Here is a 23,201-nt window from a genome sequence, read left to right as displayed (position 1 = left end):
TATAAATTCTGCTTTTATATTTGACTATAAATGGCTCTTCTTCCTCACAGTATTACTGCTCTCTATTCGTCTCCGGCTCCATTCGTCCATTACAGTCGGCACTATTAATAAAGACTGATTTTACAATCGCCAATCTCTCCAAACAAAGAGCTTCTCTTCGCTAACTTCTCCGCTAATGAAAAGCCATTGAGCAGCAGCGCCTGCGAGCCTAAAGACAAATTCTGTAAGTGCTGGAATGAATCACGTTCATTTCTGCTGCTAAAATGAATAGCTCACTATACAGCTTCATTTCTCCTTTCTTCACTATTGATTGCAGTGGGATCCAGGGAAGCGCATTAGCCTAATTCCATCCCTACGACTGAACCAGATCAGCCACTGAAACAAAGACCCAATGAGTAAAACAAAAGAGGAGGATTTGGCACTGTAATTTATACGTTTAATCTCTACAACACACAGCTATTTATCGTCAATTTCCTTTAAAAGGCCTTAAAAAGCGATGGCCAAAATGCTGACTTTATTCCAAAGCATTAGGATCAATTTTTAATTGTATTGGTCCATTTATCATCGACATTCATACAGTTCAATAAACCATTTTCTGATTACCAAAGAATGGTACTATAGGTAACATTATCATTTATAATAACAATTTCATTAATATACTATTAACTAATGATTAATAACTATTATTTTTCACATTTTAAGGAACTAAAAAATTGCTAACAAAATAAATAATATAGCATAAAATAATATAATGCAGCAAATAATATTGCAGAATATTTAGTGCATGCATATAAACTGCAAACTAAAACAATTATAAATTAAGTAATTGTAATTAGGTAATATTGTATGCAGAAATGAAGTAAAGTTTACTAAAAGAAAGGATTGATTCAGTAAAAATAAATGAAGTAAAGTTTACTAAAAGAAAGGATTGATTCAGTAAAAATAAATGAAGTAAAGTTTACTAAAAGAAAGGATTGACTCAGTAAAAATAAATGAAGTAAAGTTCTGAAGTTTAGTTCACTTATTTACTCTGTGTAACATTTAAGTCTTGAAACCGAGTTGAAGTTACTTAAATTTATCTGAAATTAAATTAACTTAAAAAAGCAAATGCAGAAAGTCAATTTTACACATCATTTTTTTCAGTGTACTTCATAAAGCTGACTGAGAAAATCACATGAGCTTAAATGTAGTGTAGATAGATCTAGTAGTCCTATATGATTTACTACACTCAGTATTTTATATGCACATTCCTCGTGTACATCTTCTTACATAATATCTTTCCCACAGTTTACAGATGGAAGTGTCTGGAACAGTTTGGCAGGAGAACCTGAAGGTGATGAGATGTTCAGACAGAGATCTGCAGATCCTGCAGCTGTTTTCCCTCCTGAAATCCTTCATTACATCCCTCCAAAACTCCAAAACTCCACAGACAGAAGCTGTTTTAGACAAACCGCTAAATCACACGGTCGGAAACAGTACGCTAGCAGTGATGCTAACAGTGCATCCAGTGTGCATTAAGTTTCTTAAACACTGCACTCGGCAAAGCACCACAACCACATTACTTTACATTATATTACATTACATCACATCACATTAGCAGACAGACAGTAAACTGCTGTCAGATGAAACAGAGAAATTGTTTGCTGCATAATTTATGAGACAAAAAGAGCAGCAATTTTGCTTCGCTAATGAAAAGCACTGATAATGCTGATAACGCTGATGCCTTTGGACTTCAGGTTCTAACACACCTTTAACTTTGTGTCTTCCGCTGTTCTAATCATGTTCTAATCGAATTTATTTCAGTAGTGCTGTTCCGGTCAAAAGTTTACCTCAGCAGTGCTAATTTGTTACAGTAGCTAAGTTAATGTTATTATCCTAGCCCTGTACAGCTTGTATTTCTCAGCAAGGTACAGAAATTATACAGCTCTGGAAAAAAATAAGAGAGCACTTAAGAATTATGAGTTTCTTTGATTTTACCAAATTGAAAACCTCTGGAATATAATCAAGAGGAAGATGGATGATCACAAACCATGAAACCACCAAACTGAACTGCTTGAATTTTTGCACCAGGAGTAAAGCAGCATAAAGTTATCCAAAAGCAGTGTGTAAGACTGGTGGAGGAGAACATGATGCCAAGATGCATGAAAACAAAAAAAGTGATTAAAAACCAGGGTTATTCCACCAAATATTGATTATTTCTGAACTCTTAAAACTTTATGAATATGAATTTTGTTTTGTTTTCTTTGCATTATTCTATGCATTATTCTCATTTTCTGTAAATAAATGCTCTAAATGAGAATATTTTTATTTGTAATTTGGGAGAAATGTTGTCTGTAGTTTATAGAATAAAACAACAATGTTCATTTTACTCAAACATAAACCTATAAATAGCAACATCAGAGAAACTGATTCAGAAACTGAAGTGATCTTTTATTTTTTTCCCGGAGCTGACAGGACTAACTGTGGCAGTGTGTTGTATGACATAACTCTTGGCACAGGATCTGGAAAAAATGGAAATCTAGATGAAACAAACTTCGATCCGGTGTATATTTCCCCCCGCCCCCTCCCCCCGGTACTACACGGCGCGGCCGCTGTCCGCCGGCTTTTCCTCGAGTCAGCAGACGTAAGAGACGAGATGGATCTGTCAGCTCCAACAAAGCCTCCGCCGAGCTGGCACACTTCCAGAGAGAGCTCCACCGGCCAAACCAGGGCCATTCATCTTCAACCAGCCTATTGAAGAGCGTGAGAAACACGTGCTCGAGAAGACCTCGCTAACCTCACATTAACACCACAGATACCCCAAATACACAACAAATAAACTAATAAATAAATAAATAGATTTATTAATTAGTAAGTGAGAGAACATGACCAGACCAGACTCATGAGGATCCTCAACCTCGACGGTGAGGCTAAACCCAGAGGAACTGGGGGAACGCATGCTGCTGTTCACACGCTCTACAGCCCGTGGATTAACACAGTTTGTGTAGATGTTGTCCATTCAATAAGACCCTCACACAACCTCACACAACCTCACACAACCTCACACAACCTCACACAACCTCACACAACCTCTCACAACCTCACACAACCTCACACAACCTCTCACAACCTCACACAACCTCACACAACCTCTCACAACCTCACACAACCTCACACAACCTCACACAACCTCTCACAACCTCACACAACCTCACACAACCTCTCACAACCTCACACAACCTCTCACAACCTCACACAACCTCTCACAACGTCACACAACCTCTCACAACCTCACACAACCTCACACAACCTCACACAACCTCTCACAACCTCTCACAACCTCACACAACCTCACACAACCTCTCACAACCTCACACAACCTCACACAACCTCTCACAACCTCACACAACCTCACACAACCTCACACAACCTCACACAACCTCACACAGCCTCTCACAACCTCTCACAACCTCACACAACCTCTCACAACCTCACACAACCTCTCACAACCTCTCACAACCTCACACAACCTCACACAACCTCACACAACCTCTCACAACCTCACACAGCCTCTCACAACCTCTCACAACCTCACACAACCTCACACAACCTTTCACAACCTCTCACAACCTCACACAACCTCACACAACCTCACACAACCTCTCACAACCTCACACAACCTCACACAACCTCTGGTTACACCACAGACAGTTCCATAGATAAAGGTCATAAAGGTCTCAATCAGCTTTATGAGGTGGAGTCACCTGGAATTCAGGCTTTCAGTTAACAGCTGTGCTGTAGAGGTAGAGTTACAGGTATACAGTGAATAGTGAATATTAGAGTAATGTTCTAATCCAGATTATGAGAAGTGAGAACTACTCAACTAAATAAAGACAAAAAAATGACTTGTCAGTCAATCCAAAAAGACGAATGTATCATCAAAAACATTATAATGATGGAACTGGCACTCATCAGGACTGCCCCAGGAAAGGAAGAGCTAGAGTTTCCTCTGTTGTACAGGATAAGTTTATCAGAGTTACCAGCCTCAGAAACCACAAGTTAACAGCTCCCCAGATAAGAGCACCTAAAAGCTTCTTTACAGAGTATTTTAGTTTGTTTAACACTGTTTTTAAGTTACTACATGATTCCTTATGTGTTCCTTCGTAATCTGATAGATCACGTTACTATTCATTTACTATGAAGGAAAAACATTGAATGAGAAGTTATATATATAATTACGATAACATTGTGCATCCCCAAATGTCAAATATCTGTAATAAATACAGTACAATACCAACACCATAATAGATCAACACCAGCAGATGACAGACATGTCTCTCCAAACCATCACTGATCATCAGTAAATTTTACATTTCATTTAAAGGAAATCAACGGATCAGAGTCTGGAGGAAGAGTGGAGAGACACACAGTCCAAACTGCTCGAGGTCTGGTGTGAAGTTTCCACCAATCAGTGATGGTTTGGAGAGTCATGTCTGTCATCTGCTGGTGTTGATCCACTGTGTTTTATTATCAAGTCTAAAGTCAGTGCAGTTTTGTTTTCCCACAAAATCTTACAGCACTTCATATCTTACAGCTTCCCTCTGCTGAAAACAACTTTTATGGAGATGTGGATTTCATTTTCCAGCAGGACTTGGCACACTGCCCACACTGCTGAAAGTACCAATTGGTCTAATTTTCTAAAACACAGATTTTTTTGGGTTTTCATTGGCTGTAAGCTTCATAATCATCAACAATAAAAGAAATAAACTCTTAAAATAGATCACTCTGTGTTTAATACATCTATATAATATATGAGTTTCACATTTTGATCAGAATTACTGAAATAAAGTAACTTTTCACTGATAATATATATTTTTTGAGATGCATTAGTAAACTCCAGATTTATCTCCAGCTCAAAACAGCTAAGATCTAATCCAGGTTCTACAGTAAACTGAGGGTCAGCACACACAGATGCCTCTGCTCTATATACTGGTATGCAGATCCCAGCGGGAGGCCAGTAAAATGTAAACAGCAGAGATATATATGGCAAGTCCAGCTGGCAAACACATGACCAGAGGGTCTTACATCACTCGCCTCTATTCCAGGTCTCCCAGCACAGCCCAGTATATCAGATCCTCCACTTTACCCTTTAGAATATATCTACAGGGATTCAACTGAGAGCATATTTCAGCAGGATAATGCTCATCCACACACAGAAAGGCTTTTTCTTTTACGTCATTGGCCAGATTGCAACACTTCCTTAACCACTTACTGTAAAAAAGTGTGCAGGATTTCTACCTGTACAGTTTCTCCAAAAAATGCTCTAACACTGTAATATTGTATTGCATTTTAAATGATAAACAATATATATTCACATACATATGAATATTTACTACTGACCCATAAGAAAAAGTACAAAATCCAGTAGGGCTGGACGGTACTGAAATAAGCTATATATAAACAATGTATTTATTAATTTCAATCAATATGATAGATTTACCATATCAATATGAACTGTATGCACATCAATTAACCCAATGTGCAGTTCGGTATATATATATATATATATATATATATATATATATATATATAATCATTTATATATAAATATTTATCTTTAAATCTTAATCTGGTCTAGGTTTTTCTAGGCCTTGGTCTCGATGTGGACTCAAAATGTCCCGATTATGGTCTTGACTCAGACTCGACATGTCTCGGTCTTGGTCTTATACTTTATTCAGATTCGACACGTCTTGGTCTTGACTTGGACTCCACTATTAAAAAGTCTAATTCTTGACTCGGACTTGATATGTCTCTGTCTTGGTCTTGACTCAGACTCGACTACTAAAAAGTCTTGGTCTTGACTCCGATTGGCATGTCCCGATCTTGGTCTTGACTCAGCTTGACATGTGTCTGTTTTGGTCTTGGTCTTGACTTGGACTCGACACATCTCGGTCTTGGTCTTGACTCAGACTCGACATGTCCTGGTCTCAGTCTTGACTCGGACTTGAAATATCCTAGCCTTGGTCTTGTTCTTGACTCTGACCTGACATGTCTCTGTCTTGGTCTTGACTCAGAGTCTACTACTAAAAAGTATTTTTCTTGACTCTGCCTCAAAATATCTCGGCCTTGGTCTTGACTCAGACGCTACAAATAAAAAGTCTTGGTCTTGACTCGGACTCAAGTACTAAAATGTCTCGGTCTTGACTTGGACTTGACGCGTCTCAGCCTCGGCCCCGGGACTGACATGTCCCCTTTGTATATACAGTGTTTATACAGTGGTACAGTTTTTCTACAATCACAGATTATCCTGTGGGTTCTGATTATTGAAGAACAGGATGAAAGGAGGATAATAATAAAATATACAGACAAACAGATACAGAACTACAGTCTGTAATTATTATAGCACTACTAACTAAGTACTAATGTATAATCAGTGGAGCTGATAATCTTCCGATATTGGGTGTAGAGATGGTCATAATGTTCTGCTTGACTGGTGTTTTATTACATCATATCCTTACTGACACATCAAATAATAAGAATAGGGCTGGATGGAGTCCACTGCAGATTTAGTGACTGGTTTAATGGGGTTCCTACTGTACTCCTCCAGCAGAACAAAGCCAGGCCAGACCGTACACTCACTGTCAGATCCATACGAGGAGAGAGCGGGCGTGCCCTCAGGGTGCCAAACCCCCCCCCCCCCGCAACAAAGAGATACGGGCAGGGAGGCAGGGCATCAGACAGCAGAGGAGACACATCAAACCTCAGTCAGCCGTGCAGCATCATCTACAGCCTGCAGTTCATATATATATATATAACAAAGAACCAGCAGCAGAACTGCGTCTGCACAGAAAACACAGGAGCTCCACTGACTGAATACAACCTAGACAGACGCCAACAGTCAGACGTTCATCGCTATCTCGCCAATTCATCAGTGCACAAACCCAACTTTTACATCAACAATAAACAGAATAGTAAATAAAATAACATTGCTGTTCCCGTAAATGAGCTGCTGGAGCTCCTTCACAGCGTCAACCAGCAGCTCAGTTTCCTCTGCTGAGAAGAGTTTGTTGGACACGTCCAGGTAGCTGCACTGTTAAAATAGCAATCCCCTGTGTTCTCAAAGTCAGAGCGCACCTGGTTCTTAAAGGGAATGATGAGCAAGTGACACTCTGATTGGTTTATTTCACGTTACTCACAAAAATAACCACAACCATGATTAATTAAGAGAATTAGTACATGCCTTTTGCATGTTTGAGTCACACAAGGTGTACTTTCTTTCCATTGTTCCGATAGCAAAGACACACTGACACCCCCCTAAATCAAACTGCACAATGCAAAGCGTCTATAGATCTCCAATACTAGGTAATATTAGTAATTAGTAGGAAAATTGGGATGCACCCAAAGCCAGCATTTAGTACTTTAAAAAAATGAGATATAAACCACAATATATAACCCATATTCTCTGTGTCTGTCTGATCATCTGAACAATCATAATAATCATAATAATCCCTCTTCAGATACAAAGTATTACCATTAATAGCATTTTAATGAGCGCAGATATTTGGGAAAGCATAATACTAGGGCTGCACAGTATAGGACAAGTAAAAAAAATAATTTAATATATATATATATAGCGATATTAAACATAAACAGGAATCTTCATCAGATTTTGCCCATTTTTTACCAGTATAATAGTAATAACGTAATTAGGACAGGGATTATACTTGCTGTACATTATCACTTTATTTATATTTTATATCTGCAGGAAATTTAATAAAGAATTAAAATAATTAAATGTATTGTGACAGGTCTATATCGTCGCTATCCAATAAAAAACAAGCATCTCCATTTTTGTCGATTTTTAGTTTACTACATTATTTAAACAGGGAAATTGGCTCCTATACTGAGCCAAAATTTCTTGATGAACGGACCAATAGAAATACTTCTAAATTACCTTACATAAACTCTTTTTACATTGACTTCCATTGAAAGTTTAGAGTTTTTTTTCTCTCTCCTATAAAGTTGCTGTTTTGGAGATATATTTTCATTGGACTGTGACGATATACACTTGGTGTATCCTATTATATTGGTAAAAAATGTATGGTATGTACTATTTTATATATGCAGTACAATTGCTTGTCTGTTTAGACAAACAATTCTAGCCATGGACTATATATATAATATATATATACATAGCAGGGTATCTCAAAAAATTAAATATTTCAAATATCATTGATTCAGTTCTTAAAGTGAAACTAAATATATTATATAGATGTATTTTAGGGTTTATTTAATTTATTTTATTGTTGATGATTATGGCTTACAGCTAATGAAAACCCAAAAAATCAGTGTCTCAGAAAATTAGAACGTTATATATGTTATATAAGACCAATTGGTACTTTTGGTATGCAGTGTGGGCAGTGTGCCAAGTCCTGCTGGAAAATGAAATCTGTTGAGGAAGCTGTAAGATATGAAGTGCTGTAAGATTTTGTGGGAAAACAAAACTGCACTGACTTTAGACTTGATAATAAAACACAGTGGATCAACACCAGCAGATGACAGACATGACTCTCCAAACCATCACTGATTGGTGGAAACTTCACACTAGACCTCGAGCAGTTTGGACTGTGCGTCTCTCCACTCTTCCTCCAGACTCTGCTCCCTTGATTTACTTTAAAGGAAATGAAAAATTTACTGATGATCAGTGATGGTTTGGAGATTATTCCTCTGTGTAATAATTATGTGTAATTATTAAAGTTCCTGTTCATACAGTACATTACACAAAAATTAAAGACCACCACCATCGCCGCCTTCCTAAAGCCCACCCGGCGCTCTTCATCATGTGAAGCTGAATGTGGGGAGTCATGTTTTGACCCACATTCTACACACTGATCATCATCAGCCGGCAACCTGCAGAATCTGGGCTAAATTATAAATGAGATAAATGTGAGCGTGTCGAAATAGCGCAGAGCACTGGGAATAAACTAGGACTGGGACTAGAAAAAAACGAGTGAAAGGAAAGAAGAGAAAAGAAGAGGAAGAATGATCTCAATTTAGTACGTTTAGTTTCGGTTTAACACTGCATCACTTTTGTGGGCGGAGCCTCCCTATACTTCACACTGATTGGTTTGTAGAATGGTGTCATTTCACCATTTCATTGCCTTTCTACAGGTGTTTTGCCAAATTCTGCACCCCTGCCAGAATCTGACTTCCTTCAACTGAGTTTCCCTCAGATTCATTTTATTAGTGTTTATAAATAAGGGTTAATCTACAGTTACAGTAGATACAGAATCACCGAAACTAAAATCTTATGTTTCTTTAATAGTTAACTTTGTGTGAGAGAAGACATTGTTTGGTGTTTTAATTCACTTGATCGCTAAAAAAAGCAAAAAAATAAGCATTAAAAAGCTGGGAGATGTTTCAGTTTTAAAATATGCTGATCTAATATCTGTTTTGTGAAATATTATGCAATCTCTGTGGTGTTTGAATATGTTTGGATGATTTGAGGAACCGGAGGAACATAATGTTTTGAGTGCAGAGTCGACTTACTGAGGGAATCGGTTCAGAAATAGAGTGCAAATTGGAATCAATGATTCAAAACATTGTTTAGAAGCCTATGTGTTGATATTAGGCTCTGAACTGGTGTAGATAAACACAGCCTCAAAGAAACTCAGAGACGACACAGAGCTCTCCTGAGACACTGGATTATACGTCAGAACTGAAAACTTAAGATACATAAAGCAGTAAACCAGCCACAGAAACTTACTGTGAAAAAAACTCTGAAGGACAAATTATTATTGAGTTTTTTTATACAACGGATAATTCACAGATCCCGTTTCTTTGATTTCACCAAATTAAAACCCTCTGGAATATAATAAAGAGGAAGATGATTGATCACAAGCCATCAAACCACCAAACTGAACTGCTTGAATTTTTGCACCAGGAGTAAAGCAGCATAAAGTTATCCAAAAGCAGTGTGTAAGACTGGTGGAGGAGAACATGATGCCAAGATGTTCTCCTCACAGAAAACTGTGATTAGAAACCAGGGTTATTCTGCGAATAAATGCTCTAAATGAGAATATTTTTATTTGGAATTTGGGAGAAATGTTGTCCGTAGTTTATAGAACAAAACAAGAATGTTCATTTTACTCAAATATAAACCTATAAATAGCAAAATCAGAGAAACTGATTCAGAAACTGAAGTGCTGTCTTCATTTTTTCCAGAGTTGTATATATATATACATGCCTTATTATACTGCGGTTTTAAGGAAATCTTGAGTTATTAAGCCGAGAAGACGACAAGGTACGAATCTTAAGTTACAGAGATAAATACACATATAAAGCATGGTATTGCTGGTATTCTCTTTAGTCCTACATATAACAGGACAATAACACAGTAGGCTGCGTTTAGCTGTAAACCCCCAACAACGGCTGTCCTTGATGCAATAATGCATCTGGTGGCCAATCATGGGGTCTCACATAGAGTCCAATAAAAATGATGTATGGATTGCTTTCCAGGGTGCAGAGAAAGCTAGCAGTGAGCTTTGCATCTGCTTAATCAGCAGTGAACCACCGACCACACGTCTGGTGTATTGTGGGTACACATCCACTTGGTATTCCCGCTTTTAAAGCCAACCCTTGTGCGCGTTTCCCAAGCAGCCCTGCATTGAGCTATACGTATTTGGTACATAGTGGAGGCTCTGTTAGGATGCTGGATGCTCTCAAATACCAAAGCATGGCTCAGTGAATGGCAGAGCAGCCCTGGTTACCATGCAATGGAAGCAGCAAGAGCATAGTATGTGTATTACAGTTGCAAGAAAAAGTATGTGAATCCTAATCCTGGGATTATACTTGGATTTCTGCATAAATTGGTCATTAAATGTGTTCTGATCTTCATATAAGTCACAACAATAGACAAATAGTCTGCTTAAACTAAAACCACACAAACAAAATTATATGTTTGCATGATTTTATTGAACACAACAGGGAGAAAATTATGTGACGTTTGTTTTTTCCAGTTAGGTATTAAAGAGCAGTAAAGCCCCTCTGCTGAAGTACAGAGTTATACAGAAGATTTAGTGAAGTTTCTCCAGCACCGGGTTCAGAGGTGAGTATTATCAGCCTGTAGCCTACTGCTAACCCTGGCTAGCACTGCTGGAGCAGAATTAGCATTACCCGCTAACCGCAGTGCTAACTCTTTGGCCGTTCACAGGTGAGTATATCGAACTGTAGTCTGCATGATTACCGTGTTAAAACAAGCTACATGGGAGAAACCGCTAGCTAATATACCAAGAGGTATGAGAATCACTGGACCAAAGAAAGCCACAAATTTTCGTATTTTCCTTGTTTAAAAATGACGATTAATACTATATTACTATAGTTTAATGTGTATTTTTAATGTTTTATGGCTGAATTCCTCATAACAAGCATAAACAGATGGCTAGTAGCTTGTTTTATTAGCTACTTAACTAGCTAACGTACGGCAACATGTTGCAAGCTGCAACATACGGCAGGGTCTGCAGTATTTAAGGTGGAACAGTAATAAAATAAACTAAAACAAAAGCTAATCAAAGCTAATTTCAACTCCACATCACAGAGGAATTAAGGAATGGACAATGGTAATTCATTTCTGCACCTTATTCTCCCCTTTCTGAAGACATATAATAAAATACACCCTAAAGCTAACTAATTAACTAGTTTACCAGCAGCAGCAGCTATAGGTTGTGTTTCCCAATTCTTAGAGAAGGATTTTACCCCTCAAAAAGAAGAGGTAGGGGTAAGTGGTAGGGCCAAGGGGGAAAATGGGATTGAGCCATAGACTAGAACAGATCTCTGAAGAATACCAATGTCTATCCAAGTTCCAATGCTGCTATATCATTGGGTCTTAATAACAATTATCTATGACAGATACTATATAATTGAATATACTATATATAGACAGATGTCAGTGCCATAGTGGAATTCCTTAGAATACTATCCAATCCAGACTATACTGTCACACCAATGACTATACAGTATCTTATGTAGAAACCAGAACAGCATGAAAGTGCTGGCAAATTTAGTCCCATTTATTAACAACAATAGGACAATAACACAGCATATTTGCATAGCTGGTTACACCAATGACTGTCCCAGATTCAAAATGTCTTGTGCCCTAGGGGTCTCCAATAAAAATGATCTATGACGGAAATTGAACAAATTGCTTTCCAGGCTACAGGAAGGACACAAAACATAAAATAAATAACAGGGTTGGGTGCTTTTGGACCACCAACACCAATGACTGTCCAGTGGACATTGGTTTATAATGGAAAATTAAGGAAAAGGAGGAAGGAATATCACCCAATTCTACACCCAAGGCTATACTCAGATACAGATAAAGTAGGACACATACTGCAGTTGGTCACACCAAGGACACCAATATTAGAATAGCCACGAACGAAGGGAAATCAGGTTACAGACATCAGAATAGCATGGCAGTGCTGGTATTCAACTTAGACCCACATATAAAAGGACAATATCACAGCAGGCTGCTTATACTGTAGCAGGAAACCCCCAATGACTGTCCTACCTCCAGTATGTCTGCTGCCCTCTCATGAATTCTACAATAAAATGATCTATGACTGAATATAATCATACTGGTAGCATTGGTGTATGACCTGTTTTGACTGGTTGACCCAGGCTATATCCAGACAGAGAGGACAGGGTGCATAGCTGGTCACACCAAAGACTATCCGGTATCAAATGCAGGCATCAGAATAGCCTGGCAGTGCTGGTAAATTTAGTCCAACATATGATAGGACAATAACAAGGGAAAGGGAGGTTCACCGATATACAGTATTTAGACAGATAAGACAGGATACATAGCTTCACACATCAATGACCAGTGGCCATTCGATTGATAAATGCTAATATATGTCTTGTAATGCTCTAAGATGAAGAGATACCAAGGGAATAAAGCATACCAACCAAGAAAAAAATAGAATACCACTTAATTCTAACCTAAATCCCAACGTCTTGTTTGGTTATGATGACAAAAACCCAACATAACCCAACCTGAGAGATAGATTATTGGTCACACCAATGACTGTGCACTAGAAAGGCCAGAAAATAAAGAGAAATGAGTGCCAGGAGAAAAAAAATGGGACAATGCTGGTAAATTATGGGAAATAAGTGCTCAGATATATAGACAGACAAGGTAGGGTGCATGACTGATCACACCAATGACAAAAAAAAAACAACATAACCCAACTAAAGAGAGATAGATAATTGGTCACACCAATGACTATAGACTAGAATGACTAGAAATGAAAGAAAATGAGTGCCAGGCTATACTCAGATACATAGTCAGAAAAGGCAGGGTGCATAGCTGATCACACCACTGACTGTCCATTGGAATAGACTAGCATCTACCTCTTAATAAATGTCTTATAATGCTCTCAAAGAAGGAAAAGGTGTACCAACCTAATTCAGACTTAACATCTTGTTCTGTTATGATGGTAAGACAAAAGATAACCCAACCTGAGAGATAGATCATTGGTCACACCAATGACTATAGACTAGAATGGCCAGAACTGAAAGGGAATGAGTGCCAAGAGAAGGAAATAGGTGTCATACAGACCAGACAGGGTGCATAGCTGATCACACCAATGACTTTAGGAATCTTTAGGAATAGACCAGCATCTAGCACTTAATGAATGTCTTATAATGATTTCAATGAAGGGACCCAACATAACCCAACTTAAGAGAGAGGGATAATTGGTCACACCAATGACTATAGACTAGAATGGCCAGAAATGAAAGAAAATGAGTGCCAGGCTATACTCAGATACATAGACAGAAAAGGCAGGGTGCATAGCTGATCACACCAATGACTGTCCATTGGAATAGACTAGCATCTAGCTCTTAATAAAAGACGTACCAACCAGGAGAATGGAATACCACCTAATCCTAACCTAAATCTGAACATTTTGTTCTGTTACTGCGAGAAAAACTCAACATAACCCAACCTGAGAGATAGATCATTGGTCACACCATGGCTAGAAATGAAAGAAACAGGTATATACTCAAATATAAAGACAGACAGACAGGGTGCATAGCTGATCAAACCAATGACTACCTCAGAATAGCATCTAGTACATTAGAATAGCAGTACTGAGCTTTCTATACACCTTAATAAATGTCTTATAAAGCTCTAGGAGAACTGGAATACCACCTTGTTCTGTTATGGTGACAAAAACAGCATTACCTGAGAGACAGATCATTGGTCACACCAATGACTATAGACTAGAATGGCCAGCAGAATCTAGCATCTAGCTCTTAATGAACTGACTACCCATTGGAATAGAATGACCGTAGACTGGAATGGCCAGAAATGAAAGGAAATGAGTGCCAGGATACTATTATATACAGACAGCCAGTGTCTATCATATATATAGAGCAGAAATTAAATATACATATCAAATATATAGATGGATAAGGCAGGGTGCATAGCTGATCACATCAAAGACCAACACATGTCTTATATTACTCTAAAACAAAGGAATCCTAACCTTACATCTTGTTCTGTTATGGTGACAAAATCCCAACATAACCCAACACCAATGTCTATAGACTAGAATGGCCAGATATTAAGGGAAATGAGTGGCAGGCTCCAATATACAGACAGTCAAGATAGCCAATGACTATCCTAGATCCAGTGCAGAAAATAAATATAGATATCAAATATATACAGACTGATAAGGCAGGATGCATAGCTGATCAAACAAAAGATCAACAAATGTCTTATATTATACTAAAACATCTGTTATGATGACAAAATCCCAACATGACCCAAAACACCAATTTCTATAGACTAGAATGGCCAGAAATGAAGGGAAATGAGTGCCAGGCTCCAATATATATATACTACAATATACAGACAGCCAAGAGAGCCAATGACTATCCTAGATCCAGTGCAGAAATTAAATATAGAAATCACAAATATAGACAGATAAGGCAGGATGTACAGCTTGTCTATCCCAGACCCAATGCAGAAAATATACAAGATATAGTCAAATATATAGACAGATAAGACAGAGTGCATAGCTGATCACATCAAAGACCAACAAATGCCTTATATTACTCAAAAAACAAAGGAATCCTAACCTTACATCTTGTTCTGTTATGGTGACAAAATCCCAACATAACCCAACACCAATGTCTATAGACTAGAATGGGCAGAAATGAAGGGAAATGAGTACCAGGCTCCAATATACAGACAACCAAGATAGCCAATGACTATCCTAGATCCAGTGCAGAAATTAAATATACATATCAAATATATAGACGAATAAGGCAGGGTGCATAGCTGTTCACACCAACAAATGTCTTATATTACTCTAAAACAAAGGAATCCTAACATTGCATATCATTCTGTTATAATGACTACAAAAATCCAACATAACTCTTAAACCTGAGATCATTGGTCACATTAATGTCTATAGACTAGAATGGCCAGAAATGAAGGGAAATAAGGGAATTGAGTGCCAGGCTATACTCCAATATACAGACAGCCAAGACAGGCAATGACTATCTTAGATCCAAGGTAGAAAATATATAGTCAAATATATAGATGAATAAGGCAGGGTGCATAGCACCATATACATACACATATATATATAGTCTGCTATAAGGAGGAGGGGGAATCTTCAGTATGAAGGAGACAAACAAAACGCATGGAGATCACACCACCACCATCATCACCACCACCATCACCATCATCACCACCACCATCACCTACCTTCATGTCATTGACAATCGCCTGGAATAGTCCACCCAGCGCCCCGCACTCCTTCTCCACCGACTCCATGTTTATAGGATCCAGCTTGACTGATAGTCCGGGAGCCCTGGAGGCTTTAAATCAGGGGAAAAAAGGGTGGAATCGGAAAAACAGCAGCTTCTTCCTCCAGCAGATTTCAGATTTCCACGAGAGCAGCCAATCAATCACCCGAGAACCGGGGTGGTCCTGAGGAGCAGCGCGAGCACTCCAGCGCCCAGAGATCCGGGGCAACCACCACGGTGTAGAGGAAAGAGAGAGAGACAGATAGAGAGAGAGAGAGACAGATAGAGAGAGAGAGAGAGAGAGAGACAGTCTCTCTCTCTTCCTCCGGTTCGGTTCTACTCCACACGGGTGGAGGTCAGGCTCGCTGATATGAGCACCCCAGCAGCCACGCTCATCTTCAGACAGTGGAGATGCGCGAGCAGCAGCTGGAGGATAGTGAGCGCGCGCGTGTGTGAGTTGTGTGTGTGCATGTGTGTGTAATGTGTGTGTGTGTTTTGTGTGTGTTGTGTGCAGATGCAGCAGCAGCAGAGAGCTCAGCTGCGGTGCAGTCAGTACACTCACACTGACGGTGCGGTGTGTGCGCGTGCATGTGTGTGTGCGTGTGTTCAATCCCCACCTGTATTCCGCCAAACCCCACCCCCTGTCTGCTGTGATTGGCTGTTTCACGTGTTGATGTAAATCTAGGTTTGATTGTTTGTTAATAATTATAGTTAAATTAGGTTGTACTACCTGTATTCCAAGAAGCCCCGCCCCTGTCTGCTGTGATTGGCTGTTTCAGGTGTTCAAGCAAATCTAGGTTTGATTGTTTGTTAATAAATGTAGTTAAATTATGTTTTACTACCCGTATTCCAAGAAGCCCCGGCCCTGTCTGCTGTGATTGGCTGTTTCACGTGTTGAAGCAAATGTAGGTTTGATTGTTTGTTAATAAATGTAGTTAAATTATGTTTTATTACTTGTGTTCCAAGAAGCCCCGCCCCCTGTCTGCTCTGATTGACTGTTTCAGATGATGAGGCAAATGTAGGTTTGATTGTTAATAATTACTGTTAAAGTATGTTTTATTACCCGTATTCCAATAACCCCCGCCCCCTATTTGCTGTGATTGGTTGCTTCAGGTGTTGAGGCAAATGTAGGTTTGATTGTTCATAATTGTATTTAAATTATGTTTTATTACCTGTATTCCAAGAAGCCCCGCCCCCTGTCTGCTGTGATTGGATGCTTCAGTCTGTGATATTGAGACAAATTTATGTTTTATTTATAATTGTTATAATTAAAGTTAAGTTAAGTTAAATTATGTTTTCTTACCTGTATTCCAAGTTCAGTCTGTGCTCAGTGTTGAGACAAATTTAGGTTTGATTTACAATAATTATGATTACTGTACTTCATTTATATTAATTAAACATATTAAAAATTATAATACAGTTTAAAATTAAATTATGTTTTATGTATATTTAAATGATTGCCAGAAAAGAATTGGATATTATTGGACAATGAATAAATATTCATATAAAGATGTTGAATGTTTTAGGCTCATCTACAATCACAATGATTTTATTATTATTATTATTATTATTATTATTATTATTATTATTATTGTTGTTATTATTATTACTAACAAGAAATTCATATTTTATATAAACGTTGTTTATATAAAAACCTACATAGTTTCAAACGTGAGAGACGTAATCGCGGCCCGCGCTGAGAATGCTTCTATAGCACTACACCTCCCATAATGCACTCTGCGCTGCTTTGATGATATTTAAGAGAATGTTTGTTTAAAACTCGTGTAATTCATCGAATTGTTCTATTTTCAGTTTATTTCTGTCTGTTTACCTCAATGTTTAACCCGGTATATAAAATAATAATAATGTAAAAAAATAAATTAACCTTTATCAGAATTCAGACTCACAGGCACGCAACCCACCAATCGCAGCGCGGTGGGCGGGGCTTGCCGGAATAGAGGTGGAATAAAGAGTGCAGAGTGGTGGCAGTAATCTGATCCATGGGAATGGAAAGGGGGCGGGGCAGCTTTCTTGTCACATGAAAGAGGGGGAAGAAAAAAAGGGGGACACGACACACACACACCACACACACACACACACACACTCTCTCACACACACACCACACACACACACACTCTCTCACACACACACACACACAGTTTGTATTCATATGTTGTGGAATATTTCCAATGTCATGTGTGTGTATGACCATAGGTGGGTCAATATACAGTATATTTTATAAATATAATACAATATATTTCTGAAGATTTGAAGACGAATACCAATATCCTTTACTTTAAAGAATTTTTCATGCATTTTATTTTTCAATAAGGGAGAATGTGTTATTTGATAATCCTTTGATTTTTTTATTTTATTGGAATCAAAACTCTACTATCTGGTCTATATACAAGCTAATACCCAATTTTCCTACATTTAACATCTCATTAATTCAAATTCTTATAGTATTTTACCTGAAACACACATAATAAATAATGCTACAAAAGTTCTTTAACATTTCAGTGGTGTTATTTGATAACCGTTTGATTTCCTTATTTCATAGTGGTCTAAGTTCTTGTCTATATACAATTAAATAAACAATTTTCTTACATTTGCCATCCCATAACTCCAAATTCCTACAGTAATATAATTTAAAATTTAATATGATTAATACTATGGTAAGTGTTTTTCAATACATGAGTGGATTAATTTGACAACACCTTGATTTTCTTCTTTAAATTGTGGTTAATATATAATGTAATGTTTAAAATATAGTTGATTTAACCTGAGAAGAGGTGTATTTTATTTTTAATAAGAGAAAGTTCTGCATTTCCAGAATTTTACACTCTTCAACAGTAGTTTCTGGTGTATTTTTGTTGATTAGACCTATAAATGAGGTATATTAAACTCTAAAACTTATTTCTGTTCAGTCTATCTATTAACATGCTTTACATTTATGTCATTATTTTAAATAATTGATTATTTACTAAATTTACTAAAATTGCCCACCCTTGACCCTGGACACATGCACTGTAGCTGATTAAGCTGCAAAATATTATATCTGTGTATTCTAAAGTCTTATAAATATGATAATAAGGCGAAAAACACAGTATTTAAATAATGACCATATTTAGCTAAATGCTTCTCCTACCCAAACCCTAACTTTAATCTTAATCTCAAGCCTGAAAAGCAAATATTTGACCACTTTAAAAAGTTCCAAAAAAGAAAAGGCTGCAGCTTTGCTTATGGGAATCAGACAGCTGCTCCAACAATGTCATATACACCGTCATCAAGAAAGCTTAAGGTCCCCACAAAGATATAAATACACACAAACATAGGTTAATTATTAATAATGACACTGAATAAAGATGTCTGGTACTAAATGTTCTGTTACACCAGTTCCATAAACCTGGAGTATCATAAACCTGTTTTACCAGTTTTAGTTACTGTATGTATTTTAGTATAAACAGAAGTGGTTTTATTTATGTATAAAGTATAAACAGAACAGGTTCACATTTTATTTGTGTAAATAACTTAATGTGTAGTCATGCTGTCAAATTAGAGCATGCAAGTTATTATAAGTTATTCCGAAACTGATGCTCATGCACTAAAGAGCAGCGCTTCACGTGAAGTTTCGGTTTCATCTTACCAGCATCACAGGAGCTATCAAACAGTTCCAGTATCTGCAGCTGGGTTTATCACTAAGAATGCATTATAGCTTACTGTAAAAAAGAGCATGCTATTTAAACAAGTCCATTTTTGTATTTTTTGTTCTTGGTTTATGTAAACTTCATTTTACTGCGTCTTTTTATATCAATTAAAGGTGCAGCAGTGCCCTCCTGTGGTCACGTTCAGCCATTTTCTCATAGAAACACTAATGCCACGTTCACACTACACAACTGGTTGTGCTGTAATCGTGAGTCCTTCAGTTGTTGAGACTTTCACAACTTTCACTGGGTCACAAATTACACAATTTCTCATCATGGGAAATCGCAGACTCACCTCACAGCTCTCCGGAAACACGTTTCGTCACGAGAACACAGCAGAACTAAACACACAAGAACTTGTGATGCCAAAACAGAGAATCCCTGTAGAGGAGAATACGCACTTAAAGTGAGTCCAACATGAATAGGATCATACAGTATAAGGCAACAAAAAAAATCTGATTTTATAAATGTCTGATCAGTTCTATATTGAAATATCTATTTGTGTCCTCAATACACAACTACATCAAATGTTTCTGTAGCGCAGACATAATTTTTTATTATTTTAAACTCTATTTATATGCCTTTTAAACATGCTCTACCTGTATCCCCAGGATCAGCTCAGCAACCAATCAGCTCACACTAGCAGTAATGCTACTAAACTAGAGCTTTACAGTGTAAAACCTTTCTGTTTTCTTTAGATAAACTGAGATATACAGACACGCTTTCTTAGTTTTTTTATTTAGTAAAATACATTATTCTATTTTCTAAAATGAAAGAAATACTCAGAAAAAAAGTAGTTCATTATTATTTTATTATTTTTAATTGAAAGTTTTTAGCTTTTAGCTCCATTCACCCTTATTCATAGAAGACTCACTCTCAGGTCCCTCTAGAATTTAACAGTCATTTCATGATAAAACAGGCAAACAGAAAGTGGTTAGACTCTCAACAATAACAGCTCTGTTGAGTTATGGACTCGTGGTTCTCTCTCTCTTTCTGTGATCCCATTGGCTATATGTAGCCGCTGCTCCTGACTCCCAGTCGCCGACTGAGTCAGATATTAAACATGTTGAATATTACTCACTGCTGTTGTCCGTTTTCTCTTTTTATTCAGTGCCAGTCTCACTCTTCTTTGATGTAAAAGTCGCACAGAAAAGTCACTTTTGTCCTTATTCTCATGTTTATTCTTGTTTTTTTCTCTCTCTCTCTCTCTCTCTCTCTCTCTGGGGGACTCCAGGACAGGCTGTGCGTTACTCAGCCTGACAGAAGCTGCTGCCATCAGCACCCTGCCCGTCTCCACAGTGCGCTACCACCATGCCCAGACCTGCCACTCATCCTCAGACCTGCCACTCATCCTCCCAACATGTAGCCAGTGTTTAAAGAAAAAAACAACTTTTTAAACCTTAATTCTATCTGCCACATCTGTATCAAGCAACCATCAACCACCTGGGTGTCATCATATAGGGGGTCGGTCCAGGGACGTGGGGTCAGTACGAGCGCGGGGGGGTCGGTATGGGACGGGGGTCAGTATGGGATGGGGGTAGGTACCAGATGGGGGTAGATATGGGACATTTGGTTGGTAAGGGACATGGACATGGGGTCTTCCCGCATTAGTATTTTCCCGTAAATTTCCCGTATTTTATTATAATTTAAAAAAACATTCCGTGTCTCTCCAAACTGAAATGCCACTAATCTGCCACCCCGAGATTAGTGTCAACAGTGGGAATAACCCTGGAACAACCAATCAGAGAGATGGATGAATGCAAGGAGAGAGAGAGAAATACTATGATACTACATACTCATACTATATAAATATGTATAATATCATACATACTCCTTCTGACTGCAGAAACTACCACTGACCACAACTAAACAATATTTAAAAAAATACTATATAATAATATATAATAAATAATAAAATAATATGAATGGCTACATACTATATTATGATACTGAACCTCAGTGTGCTGGTGGAAGTGCTTGAAACGGGCAGCGGAAAATTTCCCTTATTTTAAAATCTAAAACTTGACAGGTATGGGGTTGATATTTCCATCCTGGATGTAAATTTAACACCAATTTAATATTTATATTTAGTTAGTTTATTTCTTTCTTTCTTTATTGTATATTTTCTATTTTTATCTTTATGCGGCATACTTGGCGAGGGGCAAAGAAAGAATTTCATTGTCTGAGGAAACTTGTTTCTTACTGTGCACATGACAATAAACTCTTTGAATCTTGATGGGGGTTGGTACGGGATGGGGGTTAGTATAAGATGGTATCGGATGTGGACTCAGTTTGGGCCATGGGGTTGGTACAGGACAGGGGTGGGCACGGGACGTTGGTTGATACTGGATAGGGGGGTTGGTACTGGATGGGGTAGGTAATGGACGTGGGTTCAGTACAGGACAGGGGTAGCTACAGGACCGGGAGAAGGTATAGGATGGGGTAGATACGGGATGGGGGGTCGGTGTGGTATGGAATATGGGTTCGGAAGAGGATAGGGGTCGATGGGGGCAGCTATGATATTGGATGTGGAATCGGTAAGGGATAGAGGTAGCTGTGGTATGGGACGGGGTCAGTGTAGTACGGGACGGGGGGTCGGTATGGGACGGGGGGAAGTTTTACAGGACGGGGGGCAGTTGTGGGAGGGCTGTTCTGGTCAGTGCTCTGTTTCTGACTCCTCTTCCTCTACTGAAGAACCAGGTCAAAGATCAACCCCGACTTTCAGCCTCAGCGCCGTCCAACACCATGTGACCCAGCATGTGTCACACTGCTATTTCCTCTGTGTGTGTGTGTGTGTGTTTGTGTGTGTGTGTGTGTGTGTGTGTGTGTGTGTGTGTGTGTGTGTGTGTGTGAGAGAGAGTGTGTGTGTGTGTGTGTTGTTGACCTTGAGGGAAATGTGTTCCTGTCACTGAGAGACAGTTTAAGGTTTTTAAAGCTGTCACTCTTAAATCAATTAATGATGGGAAACCAGTTTACAAATGTCTTTAATAATATTAATAAATAAATTATGTATTATTAAATATAAAAACAACTTTAACAAAATTAACCATAAAATAAAAAGTGTTTTTTTATTAATAAAAATAGCAACATGTCCTAAAAATTGTACATACAATTTATGTTGTGCTGAAATATCAGTACAGTTATGATTCACAAAACAGTTTAAAACGGCAAGAAAATGTAATTAAAAAGGTTTTATTTAATTAAAGCACTGGAATCTAAGAACAGAGAGTACAGCACTGCTATCTAGTGGGCGGGGTTTAAACACAATGCTAAATGAACCACTTCTGACACCAATCTTTACATGTAAACTAATACAGTTTCAAAAACTGTGTTTTTGAAAATCAATACAGCACTGCAATGTACTAACAAAATATTGTAATTTCTCTATATATGGATCTTTATTTAAGTGTATTTCACACATTGAGCCTTTACTGAAAGAGAACACATTTTTCTGGACAAGCTGAGAGCATGTGAATATTACTGTGAGACGGTACAGTAATATGACAGGATTGCACTATAGTAATGTTTGTAAAGATGTTTTAAAGATGTTATTTTAAGGTAAAATGCTACATACTGTTGCGTTAACTGGATTTTCCAATGTAAATGTTTACATCATCTGTTATCTACGTCTGTCTCATTATCCTTCTCTGTTTAATGCAGTTAAAACTGAATTCCTGATGCACTGAGTAACCCTCATGA

The 23,201-nt window shown here is 37.9% G+C and overlaps 1 protein-coding gene across 6 annotated transcripts in view; it reads right to left on the bottom strand.

Annotated features, from left to right (window-relative positions):
- Positions 1 to 16,386, bottom strand: part of mtss1lb (MTSS I-BAR domain containing 2b) — a 131,774-nt gene extending 115,388 nt beyond the window's left edge. For 4 of the 6 annotated variants that reach the window (XR_007429061.1, XR_007429060.1, XM_022685869.2 and 1 more), the window contains exon 1: positions 15,758 to 16,386. Coding sequence is in view for 4 of the 6 variants with exons in the window: in XM_022685869.2 (XP_022541590.2) it covers positions 15,758 to 15,826 (69 nt within the window). In the remaining 2 variants the exon portion in view is untranslated. The remainder of the gene's footprint in view (positions 1 to 15,757) is intronic. The other 2 variants (XM_049470954.1, XM_022685874.2) reach the window with 1 other exon arrangement.
- Between the last annotated feature and the right edge of the window lie 6,815 nt (positions 16,387 to 23,201).

The sequence above is a fragment of the Astyanax mexicanus genome, chromosome 23 (assembly GCF_023375975.1).
Source record: "Astyanax mexicanus isolate ESR-SI-001 chromosome 23, AstMex3_surface, whole genome shotgun sequence".
Taxonomy (NCBI): Eukaryota; Metazoa; Chordata; class Actinopteri; order Characiformes; family Acestrorhamphidae; genus Astyanax; species Astyanax mexicanus.
Note: the sequence above shows the minus strand (reverse complement) of the source record. Positions and strands in the feature narration are given on the sequence as shown.